This window comes from Fonsecaea erecta, assembly GCF_001651985.1.
Source record: "Fonsecaea erecta strain CBS 125763 chromosome Unknown Scaff8, whole genome shotgun sequence".
In the NCBI taxonomy this organism is placed as follows: domain Eukaryota; kingdom Fungi; phylum Ascomycota; class Eurotiomycetes; order Chaetothyriales; family Herpotrichiellaceae; genus Fonsecaea; species Fonsecaea erecta.
Genome location: NW_017387251.1, coordinates 1,010,196 through 1,027,387, shown reverse-complemented (window position 1 = coordinate 1,027,387; position 17,192 = coordinate 1,010,196). Strand labels below are relative to the sequence as shown.

The following is a 17,192-nucleotide window of genomic DNA, read 5'->3' as shown; positions in this document are numbered from 1 at the left end:
CGCTGATTGCAGCCGGCCAATCGCGCGGTGAATCGGCGTCATCGTACATATCAAGATGCCAATTCTCTCAGGAGTCCTCATCGTGCTAGCGGAGCCTCTTCGAACTAGCATGTGCATTTTCTGCAACCTGCCGCTCTACACAATGTGCGATGATATGGTCAAATGGCTTTGCCACTCGAGGTTTCCCATTGTTTGAATCGTTTCCGGTATCCACAGCGCCCTTATTTGGCCACTGTCATGGCATTGCCCACTTGATGATGGCGTCAACACGCATCTGTCGTGCATCTGCAGCCAACCATCGCATCCCATCTGACCAAATGGAGAGGGTACCAAGGTTATGATGGCCACTGTGCAAGTGACACGGACAACAACTGCCACGGGATGACATCTATACTCCCAGGCTCTGAAGACTAGAGCTAGTGATTCTGCATCGTCTACGCTGAAGCCCTCATGCAGCCACTGCCGCCTCCTACGTACATCCTTTTGAAGTTTGCTGAAGACTTTTGCAGGTATAAAGACAGCCTTGACCTCTTTTGACCACCACCATCTCATTCATCAGCCACACTATCGAGAAAGCCCACCCGATCATAGACCCTTCACACCATGGCACCCATTGCTATCACTCCTCCGCCGGTCGAGCCCAAGCAGGCCCGACCTGGTGTGTATCGCGCCAACACTGCCAACATGGGCACGAAGCGAAAGATTATCTGTTTCTCAGGTATGCCCGCCGCGCATTGTAACACTTGATCTCGTCTGATAGCCGAATCTAGACTTTGACGGCACCATCTTCATGCAAGACACTGGCCACACCCTCTTTGACAACTTCGGTTGCGGTCCGGAAAAAAGGAAAATTCTGGCGCAGCAACTCGAGTCTGGAGAACGGTCATTTCGTGAAGTCTCTGATGAGCTCTACGCCTCGCTCGATGTGCCATTCGAGGACGGCTTCGAGGTTATGAAAACTGCTTTGGACATCGACCCTGACTTTCAGACCTTCCACGAATTCTGCGTCAACAACAACATTCCTTTTAATGTCATCTCGGCGGGGCTCAAGCCCGTGTTGCGGAAGGTTCTCGATCACTTCATTGGAGAAGAAATGAGCAAACACATTGACATCGTGGCCAATGATGCCAAAATTGCCGGCGACGGCAGCAGATGGGAAGCTATCTGGAGACATGACACCGATCTTGGTCACGACAAAGCGCGATCAATCAATGAGTACAGAGCGGCTGCGCAGCTGGAGAGCGACAACGGCACGATACCGATGATCGTTTTCATTGGTGACGGTGTCTCAGACCTTCCCGCAGCACGTGAAGCTGACGTGCTTTTCGCTCGTCGAGGACTGAAGTTGGAGGAGTACTGCATTGAGCATGGGCTCTCATACATCCCCTTCGACACATTTGCCGACATTCAAAGAGAAGTCATCAAGATCGCCAAACTCGATGACGATAAGACACACGGCAAAGGCTTGCCATCCAACTTCAACCCTCGCGCAAACATGTGGAGAAGAGTCAGCAGCCGGGCTGCTGTGCCTGTATTCGCGGCTCTGAGCCCGCGCAAGGAAGAGAAGGCGTTCTTGTGGCCAGAGACATTCACCCAACCAGCCACCGTATTGGACAAAGACCACGCAATGGCTGCCATTGCGGCGCCAGTCGCATAGGCTGTTGTGTTGGGCGACAGCAGCTTTTTTCAACGTACCACTTCTTTGAAATCTTGTTTATGTTTGTTCCCATCGAGGGTTATAGCGGGAGGCGATGGATAATGACGGATGGAATTTTGAACGGTTATTCAAACCATGGATTTAAGAATCTAGAAATAAATTTGTGTAGATGCAGTGGTATGTCGTAGAAGACTCGTGTACGACAAGTAATGAATTGAATGAGATATGTCTCCCTCCTATTATATACACTTGATTTCCATATCTTGAAGGCTTCGTCTCCGGCTTTTGCAAAACCCCGGCAAATGGACGCTAAACGCCACTTTTCAATCCATCGACAACAGGCAAAATCCGCAGAATACATTCGCCAACACACTCTATGTTGTTCACCCCTGCAAGCCTCTAATTATTCCAACAACAATCAAATCTGCCCATGCCGCACGGTGCAGCAGCAGCAGTACCAGCTACTGCACCACCGTCATGTGTGCCCGCGTCCTTTGCGGCCAAAAAGTCGCAGATCCTCGCGCACCTCGGCCAGCCGGAGGAGGAGTATGCGGACAACTCGCCCAAGGGGACGGTGGACGCGCAGATTCGCGACCTGATCGATGAGATCAACGGGTACGACGGGTTCGTGACGACGAGCAGTTGCGCGGGGAGGGTGGCGGTGTTTGTCGAGGGGCCGAGGAGCGAACAGAGAGGTGGTGGCGGCGGTGGCGCGAGGAAGCGTGACGGGAAAGGGGAGGGAGAGGGAGAGGCGGATTCGCACGTGGAGACGAGGGTGGGAAAGGGAGGAGGAAGAGGAGGAGGAGGAAACTCGACCTCGACGTCGCCCGGTGGGAAAGGCGGAGGACGCTGGCTCTACGTGTCGCATGATCCTGTGCCCATGCCAACTCCTACACACATCGCCGGCGGCGTCAAGAAGAGTGGGACCCCAAGAGCAGCGAAATCAGCTGACGAGCAGGAGCAAGAGGAAGAGGAAGAGCAAGAGCAAGAGTACTTTTCCTCGCTCTTCCACTTGAACGACCCGTCCCTGTCGTCGTCCGCATCCCAATCTCCATCCCACTCCTCGTCCTGTTCCACAGCCTCACCCTCACCACAGCTCATCCACCTCTCCTTCTCCCCCCTGATCCTCCACATCCACTGCGCGACGCTGCGCCATGCGCGCCCGCTGCTCGCCGCGGCCGTCAACGCCGGGTTCCGCGAGAGCGGGGTGCAGAGCCTACGAGCGCTGGATGACGTCGGGCACGGCGTCATGGTGGCCGTGCGCACGGCGGGGGGTAGCCTTTGAGACCGTCGTGGGCATTGTTGTCGCGCAGCAGGGAACAACGGCCCATCCCGAAGGCCGCGCCGGCGAGGTGGTGCACCGGCTCGTCAGCGAAGAGTACCTCGCCCTGTGCGCGGGCGTGGTCAACGAGCGGTTCGCGGCGAACGTGGAGCGCAGGGAACGGTTCCGCCGCGAGCTGAAGAGCGCCATGGAGAGGGATGGGCTGGGCGGAGGTCCTGGTCCTCAGATGACGGAGGCGGCGGCCACCGGTGAGAGGAGCCGCGGGACCCGATCATCATCAGGGTGGGAAGATAAAGACGAGCGACGGAGGCGGAAGAGAGACGAAGGGCTCGAGAGGCAGAAGATCATGAACGAAGGGGCGACCACGAGGAATAATACGACCAGGCAACGAGGACATGAGCAGCAGCAGCAGCAGCAGCAGCTAGAGGAGATAGATCAGGATCTCACGGCGCTAGGCTTTGACTGACGTGGCGATTCAACTACATCTTTCTTCCGTGGCCCTTCAAATCCGCCATGTAGCAAGCAGTCTCTACAGCTTTCGACCTCGAGCAAGGAACGGCCTCCTCTTCACCTCGCCCCGGATCACCACCTCACCATCCATCTTCACAATCGAAAATCCGTCAATCCCGCGTCCTCGAAATAGCTCCTCAATTCCTCCTCGCTGAACCCCGCATGGGCGACCGTGTTCACGCTCCGCTGCATCACGGGATCCGAACTCTTCTCCATGGCGTGCGTGACGAAGTCCAAGATCAGAAAGATCCCACCTGGCCGGAGTCTCTCGACGAGCCGTTTCGTGGCGAGCGGGATGTCTTGGAAATGGTGGTAGCCCAGGCCCACGACCACCAGATCGAAGTTGAAGAATTCGGGAGAAGAGAGATGCGACGGGGAGGGGTCCTTGGGGTCAAGAAGGTTGCCGACCACGGCGTGGGCGGTCAGTGTGTCGTCGACTCTGTCGTCCAGTCCGGCTGATCCATCCGCTGCGGATGACGAGGGGGCGCCGGCGGTAGCGGGGTCGGGGTTGAAGCGCACGTTGTAGGCCTTGACCATGTTCTCGCTGAGATCGATACCAATGTATTCCGTTGCGCGAGCCGCGAGGGCATGCGTGATGGTTCCAGGCCCACATGCATAGTCCAGGACGCGGATCTGTCGTGTGGCCGCCGATGCTGGTGATTGGGTTTGAAAGGTCGTCGAGGGGTCGATGAAGTCCACACCAATCCAGTTCACATGCTGGTGGATGAAGGCAGTCACTTTGTTGAGGAGGTCTCGTTGCCACGGTTCCGATGTGTATCGTGAGGCAAAGTCACTGTTGATGGAGTGAGTCAGCTTCGCCTCTGATTAATGGAAGCTGCTCCAAAAAGCACTTTACACCGCCTGATGATCAAGGTATGCAAATTAGTGTAACAACAAAGCCAGTGACGTACTTCCAGTGTGTGCGATTTGCTTCAGTGAAGGCCTCATTATCAGGATGGTGGCTGTGATTTGCACCGTGATGGTGGTGGTGGTGGTGGTGGTGATTGTGGTGGTGTGAATCTTCAGTCATTGTAGCGATGGGCTTCAGCTTGCAAAGATCTGATATCCCAGTTGTGTACAGTGGTGGAAGACTTTAATTCAGTGCAACAAAACTACAATAGATTTATACCAGTAGGACTTGTGCAAAATGTATCCGAGGGTGTAACAAAGCGAACAAAGCGCACAAGGCTGAGATTGAAATTGGCCGGAGAGTTTTCTGTGATCACGGAGACATTCTGCACAAATCCGTTTGGATGTCCTGCGCGAATTCACGTCCTAAGTACTTGGATGTGATATGCGAAGGACTTTTCCTAAGGGAACCTGCCGTCCAAATCCGCGGAAAGACGCACACGGGGCTCCCAAAAGAGCTGGTAACGTCAGTCACGCTGGTCGAACAGCTGATGATGTGGTGTGGGTTTAGAACGGAAAAGTCGCCGAAGGACGTGGTCCGATTCTGGTTGTTACCAGCTTCGTGGAGTCGATGCTGGAGGTGCTTGAAATCTCGCCGAGATTGACCTGATTTTGAGGACGTTGGAAATTGAAGTGCAATATAACTGGCTCGATATCAGGCAGAAAGCCAAAGCGACAACTCCGGTTTCATGCAGTGGTGTACTCCCACATTCGTGCTTTCAACCAGAGGAGGTTATAGAGCTTGGCTCGTTCTTGGTTGGAACGGTGTACTTCCCTGGAGGCGTCAAACTTTTAGCTGAAAGGTGATGAACGATAGTGTCCAAAAGTTGTAAACCAGCGAGGCGGGTCGTCCTGGGAGTTCCTTGGAAGAGGGTGAAACGTCAGAGCATAGATGCCACAATAAACTGACCGACTGAAGACCAGTGACTGAGATATTGACGCTGCCGGACCTCAATATATGGTCAACAGCCACAATTGTCAGATCGTAGATGCTAATATAGAAGAGACGGAGAGAGAGGAAGAGTACAGCACACAGGCCACCCACGGACAAGCGGTAACACCAAGTCATAGTAGGGTGGATGACGTAATCGTCGACACGCTTCTCAGGCAAACGCGTCTCCTAGCGACATCAACGACGACGGACCACAAGTCCATTAGCAGATCAAAGTACTTCGAGAAATCAGACTCAGATCTTGTTTTGGATAATCGCGACGTAACATCGATATTTTTGGGCCTTAGCTAGATCAGCACAATTACTGTTCGACGATGCCAGTTCGAAAATCAACCCCTGGCGCGAAAGCAGCCCACAAACGTCAATTGTCACAAGAAACTCCCTCGACAACCCCTGGGAGCAGGGTTTCGAAGAGGCTGAAGGAGTCTGTCGAGAAGGGTCGAGGTCGTGGCAAGGCGACGCCGACAAAAAGCCCGTACTTCCAGCAGCCGGACAGTGAGGATGAGGATGAGGATGTCGACCCCACCGAGGACGAGGACGATGTCGATGAGTCGGGCTATGAAGACCAAAGCGCGTCGGAAACAGATCATCCCACGACCGAGGAGTCGAACACAGAAGACGACTCCGCCTCCTCCTCTGGCGCGAAGAACAAAAGAAAACGAAAGCCGACGACGAAGGCCGCGGGTAAGCGTAGGGGTGGGATCACGGGCGGCGTCCAGGCTGTGGCCAACGCCGTTTTGGAGAAAGGCAAAGAACTCTGGAGACCTGGAGTCAAGACGGGCTTGGGACCGGGCAAGCAGGTCTTCATCGAGAAACCGAAACCCAGGGGGGATGGAGGCATCGCATACGTCAATGAGAAGATCCATCCGAACACCATGGCCTTCTTGAAAGACCTGAAGGAGAATAATGACAGAGAATGGCTGAAGAGTAGGTCACGTCCTGCCCCAGTGGTTTTGAATGCGTGCCGGTTTCTGGCACCATCCCAGTGTAATTTGCCATACTGACGTCGGCGTGTGTTAGTCCACGACGTCGATTACAGGGCTTCGTGGAAGGACTGGGAAGGCTTTGTGGAAGCCCTGACCGAGAAAATCACAGAGATTGACGAAACGATCCCTGAGCTGCCGCCAAAGGATCTGGTTTGTGCAAAGAGAAGGCGTTTTGCGATTTCGCACACTAATCCCCCTGATACCAGGTCTTCAGAATCTATCGAGACATCCGATTCTCCTCTGATCCAACTCCTTACAAAGTATGCTCTCCTTCACCTCGCTTCTCGCCCCGTAGAATTCATGGTACTAACTCGTTTTCGAAGCCTCACTTCTCTGCAGCATGGTATAAACTTCCAGTTGCCGGCTCTTATAACCTGTGTTGACCGCCACCAGGTCTCGAACTGGTCGTAAGGGACCTTATGCATGTTATTACGTACATATTCAGCCCGGAGGCAAAAGTTTCGTTGGTATGACAGACACCCATCCATCGGAAGCCGACTGCCAAACACTGAATGTGACAGGTTCTGGGTTGTGGATGCCAGAGTCCCAACCGCTGGGCCTGCTGAGAGCGAATATCGACCGCAAACCGAAGAAACTGAGGAGGGTCCTCACAGAGGCTCAGTTGCGCAAAAACGTCTTGGGTGTCGCATCGAACGACGAGAAGAAGGCCGTCAAGGCCTTTGCCGACCAGAACAAGGAAAATGCACTGAAAACGAAACCGAAGGTATGTGTTTTCTTGCTTTTGTACAGACTGCACCCGTGCACAGGAAAAGGGATAAGTCAACGACTCGTGAAGGTCTGTTCGAGCGCTGCTCCCAAGTTAGCGACATCAAAAGTCCTGCAACCACAGTAACATTCGGGGAAAGCCTGCGAGGATGAAAGCCCACCCGTGCTTGAGCCACAAAATCGTAGACAGGAGGGTACCTGCTCCCAACTGTTCCGCCGACCGGAGAGCACAGGCTGGCTGGACGCGTCCGCAGCAGACCTGAATACCCCCTGAGACCACGCCCGGATTTTCAACTGCAGTCGATGCAAGGAGTCAGGGCTAGACACGCTCAACCAGGGGGCCGAGGATGACTGCCAGCAAAAGTCAGTGGTGCATGTGCGCACTATCTTAACAAATCAACATGCGTTGCAAGTCACAATTTGAGCCCAAAAAGAACTAAGAATGGGAGCTGCCGGGCTGCTGGAGCGGGAAGGCCCTACAATTGCCCCTCCTGGCAGTAATGCTCTCCGGGCCCTCCCTTGCTGGCGGCGGTGCGCGCAATTCTCATCACCACGGCAGCATTCCTCATTGCACAAGAAGGAGTCGCTCCTGAACGGACCGCACCCTGAGCCCAAAAGTCTGTGTCGAAGATTGCATGATCTAGACTGGGCTGACCCTTTGTCTTGACAGGGCTACGAAGCAGACAACCCAAATATCGAACTCCTTCGGCTGCGCAATTTCACCCTAGGAAAGAGACTCGCCGACGAACAGGTGGTAGGCGAGCACGGCCTGCCCACCATCCTCGAGTTAATTCGCGTCATGGTACCATTTGTGAGTCCACCTCTTTACCTCCTATTCGTGCCCATCGTTGCAATTGCGGTTGTCTCCAGTGTCTCCAGGCTGCCACCTCGATGAAAACCTGATGTGACTGGCACTGCGACTGGACAGAACTTCCGTGTAGACTTTGCAACTGTTTGGGTGCCCAATCACACGTCAACCACCTCCAGCTCAGACCATCAATAGGCATGGTCGGGCCGACCTGAGCCCAGGCGGTACCGGCGGTACTGGTGGTCTTGAGTTTCTCCCCACTCCATCGGTTGGGCATAAACTCTGAGTTTCTTTGACCAGAGCATCCCAAAAGGGCTTTTGCTGACTTTCGGCACGAATAGGTCACATACCTCAATAGTGTCGTAATGCCAGACGATGACGCATCCAGCAACGATGAGGCAACTGACTGAGGGGGATAAGGAGGATGGAGGTGACGAGGCAACTTCCTTGCCACCGTCGTTCGAGCAAAAGGTTGGTGATGAAGGCAAAGGTAAGAAGCTTGGGGTTGCATGTATAGAAACTCTGGAGCAGTTGAAGGCCCTCTTTACATAAAGTCACTTTACCTCTGTGCCATTCATAATTGTGCTGTGACATTCATGTCTCTCCGATCATGCGAGCGGCATAGGAGTACTAGGGGGTCAGAGATGTTGCGTTGGTAGCCAGCCAACCGTGTCGAGGGCGAACATTATTGGGCAGCCACGCTCTCCATGTCGGGGTCAGACACGCTGGGACGAGATGGTCGCACCTGGAGCGCTACCGCCTTCGCGTCGATGGTGACATGGTGGTAGCAGAAGGACTGCCCCGTACACTGGAGTAAAACGTGGTGGTGGCGGTCACTCTGAACTCTGACGTGGCAAGGGACTGAGCCTGTTGCCTTCCATTTCGGACATGGCGGCAATTGTGCTGTCTCAGGGCTTCAGCTGAGCAGTCCACTTTTTACCTCATGATGCGGCCAGTCATCGATGGACTGAGCGGGGGCCGGTGACGGGGAGGCGTTGGGCCAGATCAAGCCCAAGAAGAGAAATTGCTGGTCGCTCCCCTGGACACAAGATGGAGTAATTTTCTGACTGTCAGGAGGAGGAAATGGCGGTGGGCTGTTCAAGGGTGGACCAGCTGGTACCAGTAACAGGCGACCGACTCCATCTCTGTTCCGCCGTGTCAAGAGCCGAGCCGCTGCGTCAAACCAAAGTCATGTGAAGGGTCTCGCGCGAGGGAAATGTCCGTCTGTCCGTCTGTCAGACCAAACACGAGACCCATTCGAACAGATACCAGACGGGTACGAGACGGGAGTCAGGAAAACATACCAAAAACCTTCCAGCCTCTCAACCCTGCCTCCCACCCAGCCTGTGCACAGGGAACTCCCCGTCACTCCCCATTGCTGTCAACGAGATCAATATTGGTGACTTCGGAGGGAACAAGTTTCCGGTCTATTCACTCAATAGCCTCTTTTTGTCCTGTTGCTCAAAAGCTTACGTGTTGATGGCAGGACGCATGTTCCCTCACCTGCCACGTTTCTCCGAGAGAGACGCCGTCAATACAATAGGAGGGAGAAAAAGATCAATGACACACCCAACAGGGACAAGAGAAGAAAACAGAAGGGAAATTAACCGCGCCAGGCCGGGGTGGTCGACTCTTTACGTGGGACGATCACGGCTTGACCGCCCGGGGGTCAGGCGGGCACACGCATGAGGTCGCTCGCAATCTGGTTTGCCTTCGCCGCGGACTATGCTGGAACGATGGAAGGGTCGATGGCGGCCCGTCTGTAAATGCGTTCCGATTGCTCGGCTACCGCAGGTTCTCGCTCGACCCTTGCCGGCGTGCGTGTCTCCTGCATCCTCCATTCGCTTCCAACACGTCGGTTGCACCACCGACGCTCTTGCAGCCAGGGCGATTTCTCAACTTTGGGAACTGGGAATGTCCAAAGGCGCGAGCATGTTGGCCTTCGGGACCAACCCCCGTTGATCGTCCGACACACATCAGCACCGCAGAGACTGAGTTTGTCACTTGTATCCCTCTTAGCTGCGCTCCCGGGATGTCCTCCTATTTTGTTGGACAGGTTGGCGTTTGGACCCCTCGACACCGTCTTGAATCTTGACCACTGTTCACCACGGGTGGAGACTTGTCGCTCTTTGTGTCACCAGGTCACCAGCTTGGGATCAGTCTCCCACCGAAGGTTTCGTCCAAACCTCAAGAGGTATGTCATAAAGTGTATCTCGAGTGTCCCTTTACTTCCAGCGTTGTTCCCTTTCAGACGGACCAGCAGTCCAGTCCCTCCTAATAAACTACTCTACTTCGGTAATAGCATGTCGAAATAGAGGGACTTCCGAGGTTCGAGCCCTGGAAGTTTCATTTGATCAAGTCTCAAACTAAAAGCGAGGGATGGATTTGTGGTGCGACAAAGCTCGACGCATCCACAGTCTACTGGTCATGTTAGCACCTAATCGTCCACCCGGTAGCACAATATGGAGAATTTGTTCACAGAGAGATAAGCAAGCCTCGGGCGTCGATCCGAACATTGCATGATCTGTCGCAGAGAAAAGGAAATTGGGAGGCTTCGAGCATGGACGGGCCCTAGGGCAGAGCCGAGCCTGGTGGCCTTCGCCTTCGGCATTAGGCCTTGAGCGCCCCTGTCGGGTTTCGATTCTCTCGGTACTGCGCGCCCTCCCTGCTGCTCCAGCGCTTTCCTCCCGCGCTCACCGGCCACCAATCTTTGACGCTAAGGTCCTTTATCTGGATTCTGGATCTCTCTCCACAGGCCTGCTTCACGGCCTGGGGAAAGACTAGTCCGTCAACGGTCTTCCCTTTGGTGCTACGTCACCACATAGTCTGTCGCACTATCCCAACTAAAGTCACGTACAGTCTGCATGGGAAAAAGAATTGGGCTCGCAGGATTTTTCTTTCCAGGCTTCGCTAAAGCCCAAGCGAGGTCAGCAGCAGGACACGGATCCGTGAGCTGACGCTCTGCAGCGCAACCGGTGTAGCCTTGGTCGCCCCAGCATCAAATGATGAGCTAACTGAACGTGCAAGGTCGCAGTATGTTGGGCACCTTCCATTCGCCCTCTCTTAAGCATCGCCACTACTACTGGAGGCACCTTCGCTATACTATGGCGATAGTTGGAGTGCGTCGAACGCACATTGGAGGCCAGAATGTGAGGGCCCGGACCCTGACGGCAACACATTGCTACAGGTAGATCAACCACTTAGCACATACCCAACCAGTCCTTAGTCCTGCATCATGCAGCAATACACAGCCTGGACAAGGTCAGATGACAGGAAAGCTGCGCCATTTAGTTGCTGCCCACAAATCCTCCATCAAGATATTTTTGAATTTTGGCTGGAAGAATTGAAGTGGTGGATAACGCCGTCAACCACACCGCTTTCTCGGCATTGAATCGAGACGCTCTCTCAACCCGTCTGGCATGATCCTTTATTCTAGCCGTAATGGCAAGCCGGAAATCAATCTGTCAAAGCTGGTTCTGGGAAAATCCACGACCCGAACTCGATACACGTTGATGGTTTAAGCACGGGTTTGGTGTCACCCGAGAAAGCAGAGAGCAAACATTTGACGGGGCGAGGCAGCGGGACGCAGCCAACCGGGCGAAAATCGACAAGGATCTGAAGGTGATGCAAATCCCTTAGACCTGCATACTCTAGGTTGTTGTCATATGCCGCCCGTTGTCTTCAATGTTACACGGCAGACGGGATCTTCGATACCTTCCACAGTCCGGATGCTAGACGAAAGTTTGTCGCCGCAGTTGGAATCCTTTTCCTGAGCTCTTTGGACCTCAACCGAACCCGCAAAGTCAAAGGGTGACCGAGTCCTCTGGCCATGAGTGTACTCAGCTGGACGTTCATGAGCCTGGACGGATCCGGAGCACACACTTGGAAAGGTACATCTGCCCCCTCTGACCTACACTTGGACGCAGTATGTTGTCATATGGATATACATATTTCTGTTGAGAATGGGAAGCATCGGGTGTTACGAGATGGTACGTAACAACGCTGTAAGATACTAGCCGATACGTCAAAAGGAATGCGTCGTGGACTGGCCAACGGCGTCTGCTCAGCAGGTCGGCTGCCCGCTCCCAAGGGAAAAGGGATGTGCATCGTGCATGGGATGGCCCTGCTCCTACGCCTGCATCGACGGTGCCTAGCATAGGCGTCCTCTAGTGTCCCTGGACTTCCCTTCTGCATGCATGAAGCTGCATGCTTCCTGGGGGACCGCTCCTCGAATTACGAGAATCTAGGGTTGAAAGGGTGCTGTTCACCTGGCTATGTATGGCCCGTCGCCTGGCATGAGGGTCCTGTCCGACACCTGAAGCCACGAGTCAGCGTCTGCTGAGATGCTGGTCCAGCAAGGGTGCAACTCTGATTGCAAAAAGGCAGACGGGAGCTTCTGCAGCATGTCGCGGTCGGGCAGTCCCAGCATCAGCGTCAAGGCGAGAAGCAACGGGCCGATCGACAGATAAGAGGGTTCGATAGACCTGGTCCGTCGCAAGATTAGAACATCATCGATCTTCTCCTTTTTCCCTCCCAGGGCTCATTGTGTCTCTCTCTGTATGGAGTGTGTCTCCTGGGCTCCGATTCCTCCCACGACTGCCCACCGATATCATCCACGGAGAGGAGCCCCCTCCACATCAGACCTCGTATTATTCACGCCCTTACTGTCTGCCGGCTGCTAATCCGCACCAGGATCAATCTCACGCAGCACACACTTCGCTCACCCACCACCCCTCGTTCTCTTCCCCTTGATTCTGGGGGTGGCCTTTGTCCAGGGCTTGCTTTGCCAGCTCGCACGACGGCGTCGCACGGTAATTGTCGGACTTTGCGCATGTTTTTCCCCCTCCAAGAAAACCATCCTCTCCACAAAAAGAATTTCGCATCACGAGTTGAACCTTTTTCGACAGCGGCGACGACTCGGATTACTACCTCCTCCACAACCCAAGGACCACCCAGAGTTTACGGTTTGGTGGCCACGCGCAGCAAGTCATCCCACAGGACTGTTGCGAACCAATCGAGGCATCTAATCGACTATTGAATTGCAAGCTCTCGGATGCCCCTCAGCCACGAGTCTGAGACTAGCGAGTGAGTCGAGTGATCACAGTGGCCAATTATTCAGCGCGGCTGGTTGCGGCAACCCTATCCTTGCCCTGAATCCATTTCCATCCCACCAACGCCTGCGGAACTCTCAAGAGGCCATCTCAGGATCCCAGTGAGAGGCACGTACCTAGCGGCGTCACCGTCGCACTTGGGCCACGGCGGAGGTCATCGTTAGCCGGGAAGCATCTGGCATACATACGTTGACCGGCTTGACGGAACTGCCCTCCCATCTCCAGTGCAGGAGAGCAAGGTTACAGGTTACAGGCTTTTCCGGGTCCTTCCTGTCCTTTTTTGCTCTTTTCTGACAAGCTGACTGGCATTTGTCCTCGCTTGGCTCCCAACTTTCCACCGCTGTGCCTTGCGGGACCAGCCTGTGGCCTAGGTATTTCTGGGACTCCATCTCCTCCTTCCCTTCTTTTTTTCGCCATCCGCATCTGCCCCCGTCCGCCATCACGCTCGCCGTCTTCCGAGAGTGGAGCCTGCATTGGCGGCCGGTGACGAGCGCTGCAGAACATCGAGGGTCGTCTTATTCGACGTGAGCTGGGGACTTGGGTGACGCGCTGGCCAATAAAGACCACCAGGGCTGGATATCTGGTGGAACATTCGGATCGACTCGCCGTACCGCAACACGCTGCTACCCCTAAAGCAAAAGCGTGGCTCTGCTGCAACGCATCCTGCAGACCAGGTTCATCATCTCGGATTTTCAGTCCCAGTAGGTTGCTGTCACGCGTGGCTAGCGAGGGTCGATCGATTTGTTGCGACAGTGACGCCGACGAGGCACAGCCCAAAAGAAAAAATAATTTTCAGGCCGGGTATTCCTGACCACCCATGACCATTATTTCCATCCCACTCCACCGAGAGCGCCAATAGCCGTGTGTGTGTGTCGAACAAAGCAAGGAGAAGGGAGGGGGGCACGCAGCAAGGCATCCAGAAAAGGTGTCACCCCGCCATCCATACGCAGGACGCCCGTCACCTGGAAGTTGGCAGGTCACACCTGAAGGAAGGGAGGTTTCCGTCTTTGTCTCTTTTCGGCCTTGGGGAACCCACCTGGACTGCATTACTTGCAAGGTATATTTCAGTCCCCTCCACAAGCACCGAGACCAGTGGCCGGAGTTCCCCTTGCAGCAGTTTGCAGCATTTTTTAACCTTTCAACAACTCTCGACAAAGTCCGCCATCACTGGGAACTGGCGGGGAAGCCCTTTTTTTCAGCTCAAGGTTACGCCCAACCAGCATTTTCCGTCAGGCAGCCGAGGAGGCCGAGCCACAAGGCACTTGCCGAGCACAGGTCAGGCTCCAAGGCTCCAGGCTCCAGGCGGCGGGAGGGCCAGGAGAGTGCCGGATTATCGAGCCAGCGGCACTACTTGCTGTGACTTGCTGCTACTTGCGACTACCCTCCAGCGACCATTTTTCCAGGTGGCAGCAGACCCAGCCTCAGGATCGTGAGAGGACCACGGCCTACCCACCCACCCACGGGCCACCACGCCCCCCCTCCAAAAGCCTAACTAGCCTGGCTCCATCGCACAGCACCCCACCTGGCGCCTGGCACCTGATGATCCCTGTCCTGCAGCGCTAGTAGCCTCAATACCGCTCCTCCGGACCGCGTCCTTGGGACACCCCCTTAGTGCCCCTCTGGCTCTTGGAGTGGTATTTTAGCGGCTTCCAGAAAATCGACAGCCAGCGGCCCACCAGGCCTACATACATTTACCTTGGCTGCTCTCCCGCCCGAAGCCCTAGCTCCCATCCCAAAATCTCTCCCTCCTTCGGTTGTGCCTGCAGCGGTCGAGAGCCTATAGCGACTGCTTGCCACTCTGTTCCAAGCCAACTCTTGGAGCCCTTGGAGCCCTTGGACCACCACTCTCCACCCCCATCACACCCGCCATATCTCCAATCATCCTTCATCAACCGCTTCTTCCCTCCCATCATCGTCATCTCAGCTCGTCACGTCCTCACCGACCTGTCCACTCTCACATCGACTCTCACCCTTTCTCACCTCCTCTCACCATCTCTTGGATCGCCTTCCTTTCGACGGGCTCTGACGAAGCCCTCCCGTCCGAACGCCCGCCCGCCTACGAACACCTGATCCTTTTGTGGCCCAGGGCCCCGACTTCGTACCATCTTACAAAGTTTTTTTTTCGTTGCCCGTACGCCTTCTAAGCAACTTAATACCTCAGCCCGGTCACCTCGCACACCCTTGCAGGAACTCATCCCTCTATTTACTTCTTTCCCTCCCCCCTCTCTCTTCCTCGCCGTGCAGTGCTTGCGACTGCGCCCGCGCCTGAACTCCCCCCATCCTCCCCTCCCACTGTTCGACCTCGAGCTGGTTCTGAGGTCGACAACCTTTATCCTTCGGATTCCTCATACGCTCTGCGAGCAAAGTCTCTGTTTGCTTTTCCATCGACGCCTCGACGGTCCTCTCCTTTGCCCGTTTTCCGTTAGCCTCGGTTGCTTCCTGGCCTGCGTCAACTATCTCGCTGGACCTGTGTCACCCACCCACGATCTTTGGATAACGCATGGCGGCTCAAATGGCGGATCCCCGGGATGCTCAACGTCCTCAGTATCCCCCTCCGGACGATTCAATCCAGGCTGGCTACTATGCACAACAATCTCCTCAGCGTTCGGCCGCGAGAGACGACCGGAGCGGGTACCCTCCCCCAGAACCTGCGAGGCCGCAGTACCCCGACCCAAGGACAGGACATCCATATCCTCCCCCCCATGCATGGCCAGGCCAGCATGGTGCTTATCCTCACTATCCTGTAAGTCACCGTTCTTGTCGAGCAATCCCAACATGTTCAGCTGACAGTTTGAAAAAAAGGACCCTGCGCATCCAGCGTATGGATATCCTCCAAGGCCTGATCTGGGACAACCCCCACCACCCATGCAACCGGATGCGTACCGCCTTCCACCAGTGTATGCGCATCCCCACGCAGGCTACTATTCATCTCCCTACCCTCCGCCTGCTCCTGCGGCTGCACCGCGACAACGTACGGCCATCGCCTGCAAATACTGCCGAAAGAGAAAGGTACGCCTGTTATCCCTTGGCGCGCGCGATCGCGAGACAGTGGAAGGAACGTACACTAACGTGTAGATAGATCCGGTGCTCTGGCTATGACAGCTCTCCTGATGGCCGGTGTCAAAACTGTGTCCGGTTCAATCAGCAATGCTTGTTCCATCCCGTCTCGTCCCAAGCTGCCTTTGTTCCCGCCAACGCCGTATACGGACCCAATGCAGCGCGGGCTCCCATTGCTGGCCAGCCAGATGGCCGAGCTGGCCAAAATGGTCACCACTATGCCCGGGAGGGTGACCCGCCGCCAATGCTCTATGGTGCCCACGGTCAACCTCTAGGACCCGCTGGACCTCATGGCCAACCCCAGTACAGCTACCCCCCGCCGCCGCATGCTGGTTATCCGCCGGCGCCTTATCCCTACACTTACCCTCCTGCTTCTGCACCACCACCGTATGACGCACATGGGCAGGGTCACGCTGCTCAGCATGATGAACGTGTCAGTCTCAAACGTCCCCCTCCTGATGATGACCCCCACAATGAGAAATCTCATGCATCCCAGTCTCCCCATCCCACCTCCCGTGCGCGCAACAGTACGTATGAGTCGCGCCAAAACAGCAGTGGGAGTTATGATTATGCGGACCATCCCAGCGGCGCGCCTACCTCGCCCGCTACCTCTACCATGAGCTATCAGTCTTTTCCGCAACAGCAGCAGGCTCGCTATGCCAACGGCCACCAGCCTCAGAAGGGCAACGTGTCTCCGTCCGGCTTGACACCGCAGTCGGCGCAAAGCTACAATTCCCCCCGTCAGGCGCCGGCAGGCTATGACGACGGGCGGACTCCGCCACCCAATCAGCCTGGTTCTGCAGGCTCATCCACGAACGGTAGAAGTGGCATGAAGGTGCATGAGATGATTGACCATACCCGAACCGGTGTTCCGGACCTGCGGGGCAAGAACGACAATGACATGTTGAGCAAGCTCGATGGCAAGAAATAATGAAAGCTCGCTCGTGCGCTCTGGCACGCTCTTCGACCTCGCGCCCACCACTCTGCTTTCCTCGACAAACATCCAGCAGAGCCTGCTTCCTCGACAGGAGTTGGGTCGCGGAGCACTCTTCTCATCATTGTTATCAACTCGACGTGCACGCATGCGTGCACTTGGGTTTCAGGGCGATGTCGCAACTAGGCGACGTATTCATGGATGGCATGACTTTTTCTTCGTTTTCAAAAGGATACACAACCTGGGGCAACCCGAATCTC

The 17,192-nt window shown here is 55.3% G+C and overlaps 5 protein-coding genes across 5 annotated transcripts; 4 read left to right on the top strand and 1 right to left on the bottom strand.

Moving 5' to 3' along the window:
* Positions 1-603: 603 nt before the first annotated feature.
* AYL99_09041 (hypothetical protein) lies at positions 604-1,657 on the top strand (the record flags this gene model as incomplete). The annotated part of the gene is made up of 2 exons (XM_018840549.1): positions 604-718; positions 771-1,657. The coding sequence occupies 2 exons, from the start codon at positions 604-606 to the stop codon at positions 1,655-1,657; spliced, it is 1,002 nt and encodes a 333-aa protein (XP_018690296.1).
* Positions 1,658-2,087: 430 nt separating this feature from the next.
* Positions 2,088-3,405, top strand: AYL99_09040 (hypothetical protein; the record flags this gene model as incomplete). The annotated part of the gene is made up of 2 exons (XM_018840548.1): positions 2,088-2,915; positions 2,974-3,405. 2 exons carry the CDS (start codon positions 2,088-2,090, stop codon positions 3,403-3,405), a joined length of 1,260 nt encoding a protein of 419 aa, XP_018690295.1.
* A 137-nt stretch (positions 3,406-3,542) lies between these two features.
* On the bottom strand, positions 3,543-4,479 carry AYL99_09039 (hypothetical protein; the record flags this gene model as incomplete). The annotated part of the gene is made up of 2 exons (XM_018840547.1): positions 3,543-4,242; positions 4,361-4,479. The coding sequence occupies 2 exons, from the start codon at positions 4,477-4,479 to the stop codon at positions 3,543-3,545; spliced, it is 819 nt and encodes a 272-aa protein (XP_018690294.1).
* A 1,145-nt stretch (positions 4,480-5,624) lies between these two features.
* Positions 5,625-7,917, top strand: AYL99_09038 (hypothetical protein; the record flags this gene model as incomplete). Its single annotated transcript, XM_018840546.1, has 7 exons — positions 5,625-6,237; positions 6,331-6,446; positions 6,503-6,556; positions 6,620-6,639; positions 6,690-6,763; positions 6,818-7,020; positions 7,693-7,917. The coding sequence occupies 7 exons, from the start codon at positions 5,625-5,627 to the stop codon at positions 7,915-7,917; spliced, it is 1,305 nt and encodes a 434-aa protein (XP_018690293.1).
* Positions 7,918-15,453: 7,536 nt separating this feature from the next.
* On the top strand, positions 15,454-16,929 carry AYL99_09037 (hypothetical protein; the record flags this gene model as incomplete). Its single annotated transcript, XM_018840545.1, has 3 exons — positions 15,454-15,684; positions 15,744-15,950; positions 16,021-16,929. The coding sequence occupies 3 exons, from the start codon at positions 15,454-15,456 to the stop codon at positions 16,927-16,929; spliced, it is 1,347 nt and encodes a 448-aa protein (XP_018690292.1).
* Positions 16,930-17,192: the final 263 nt, after the last annotated feature.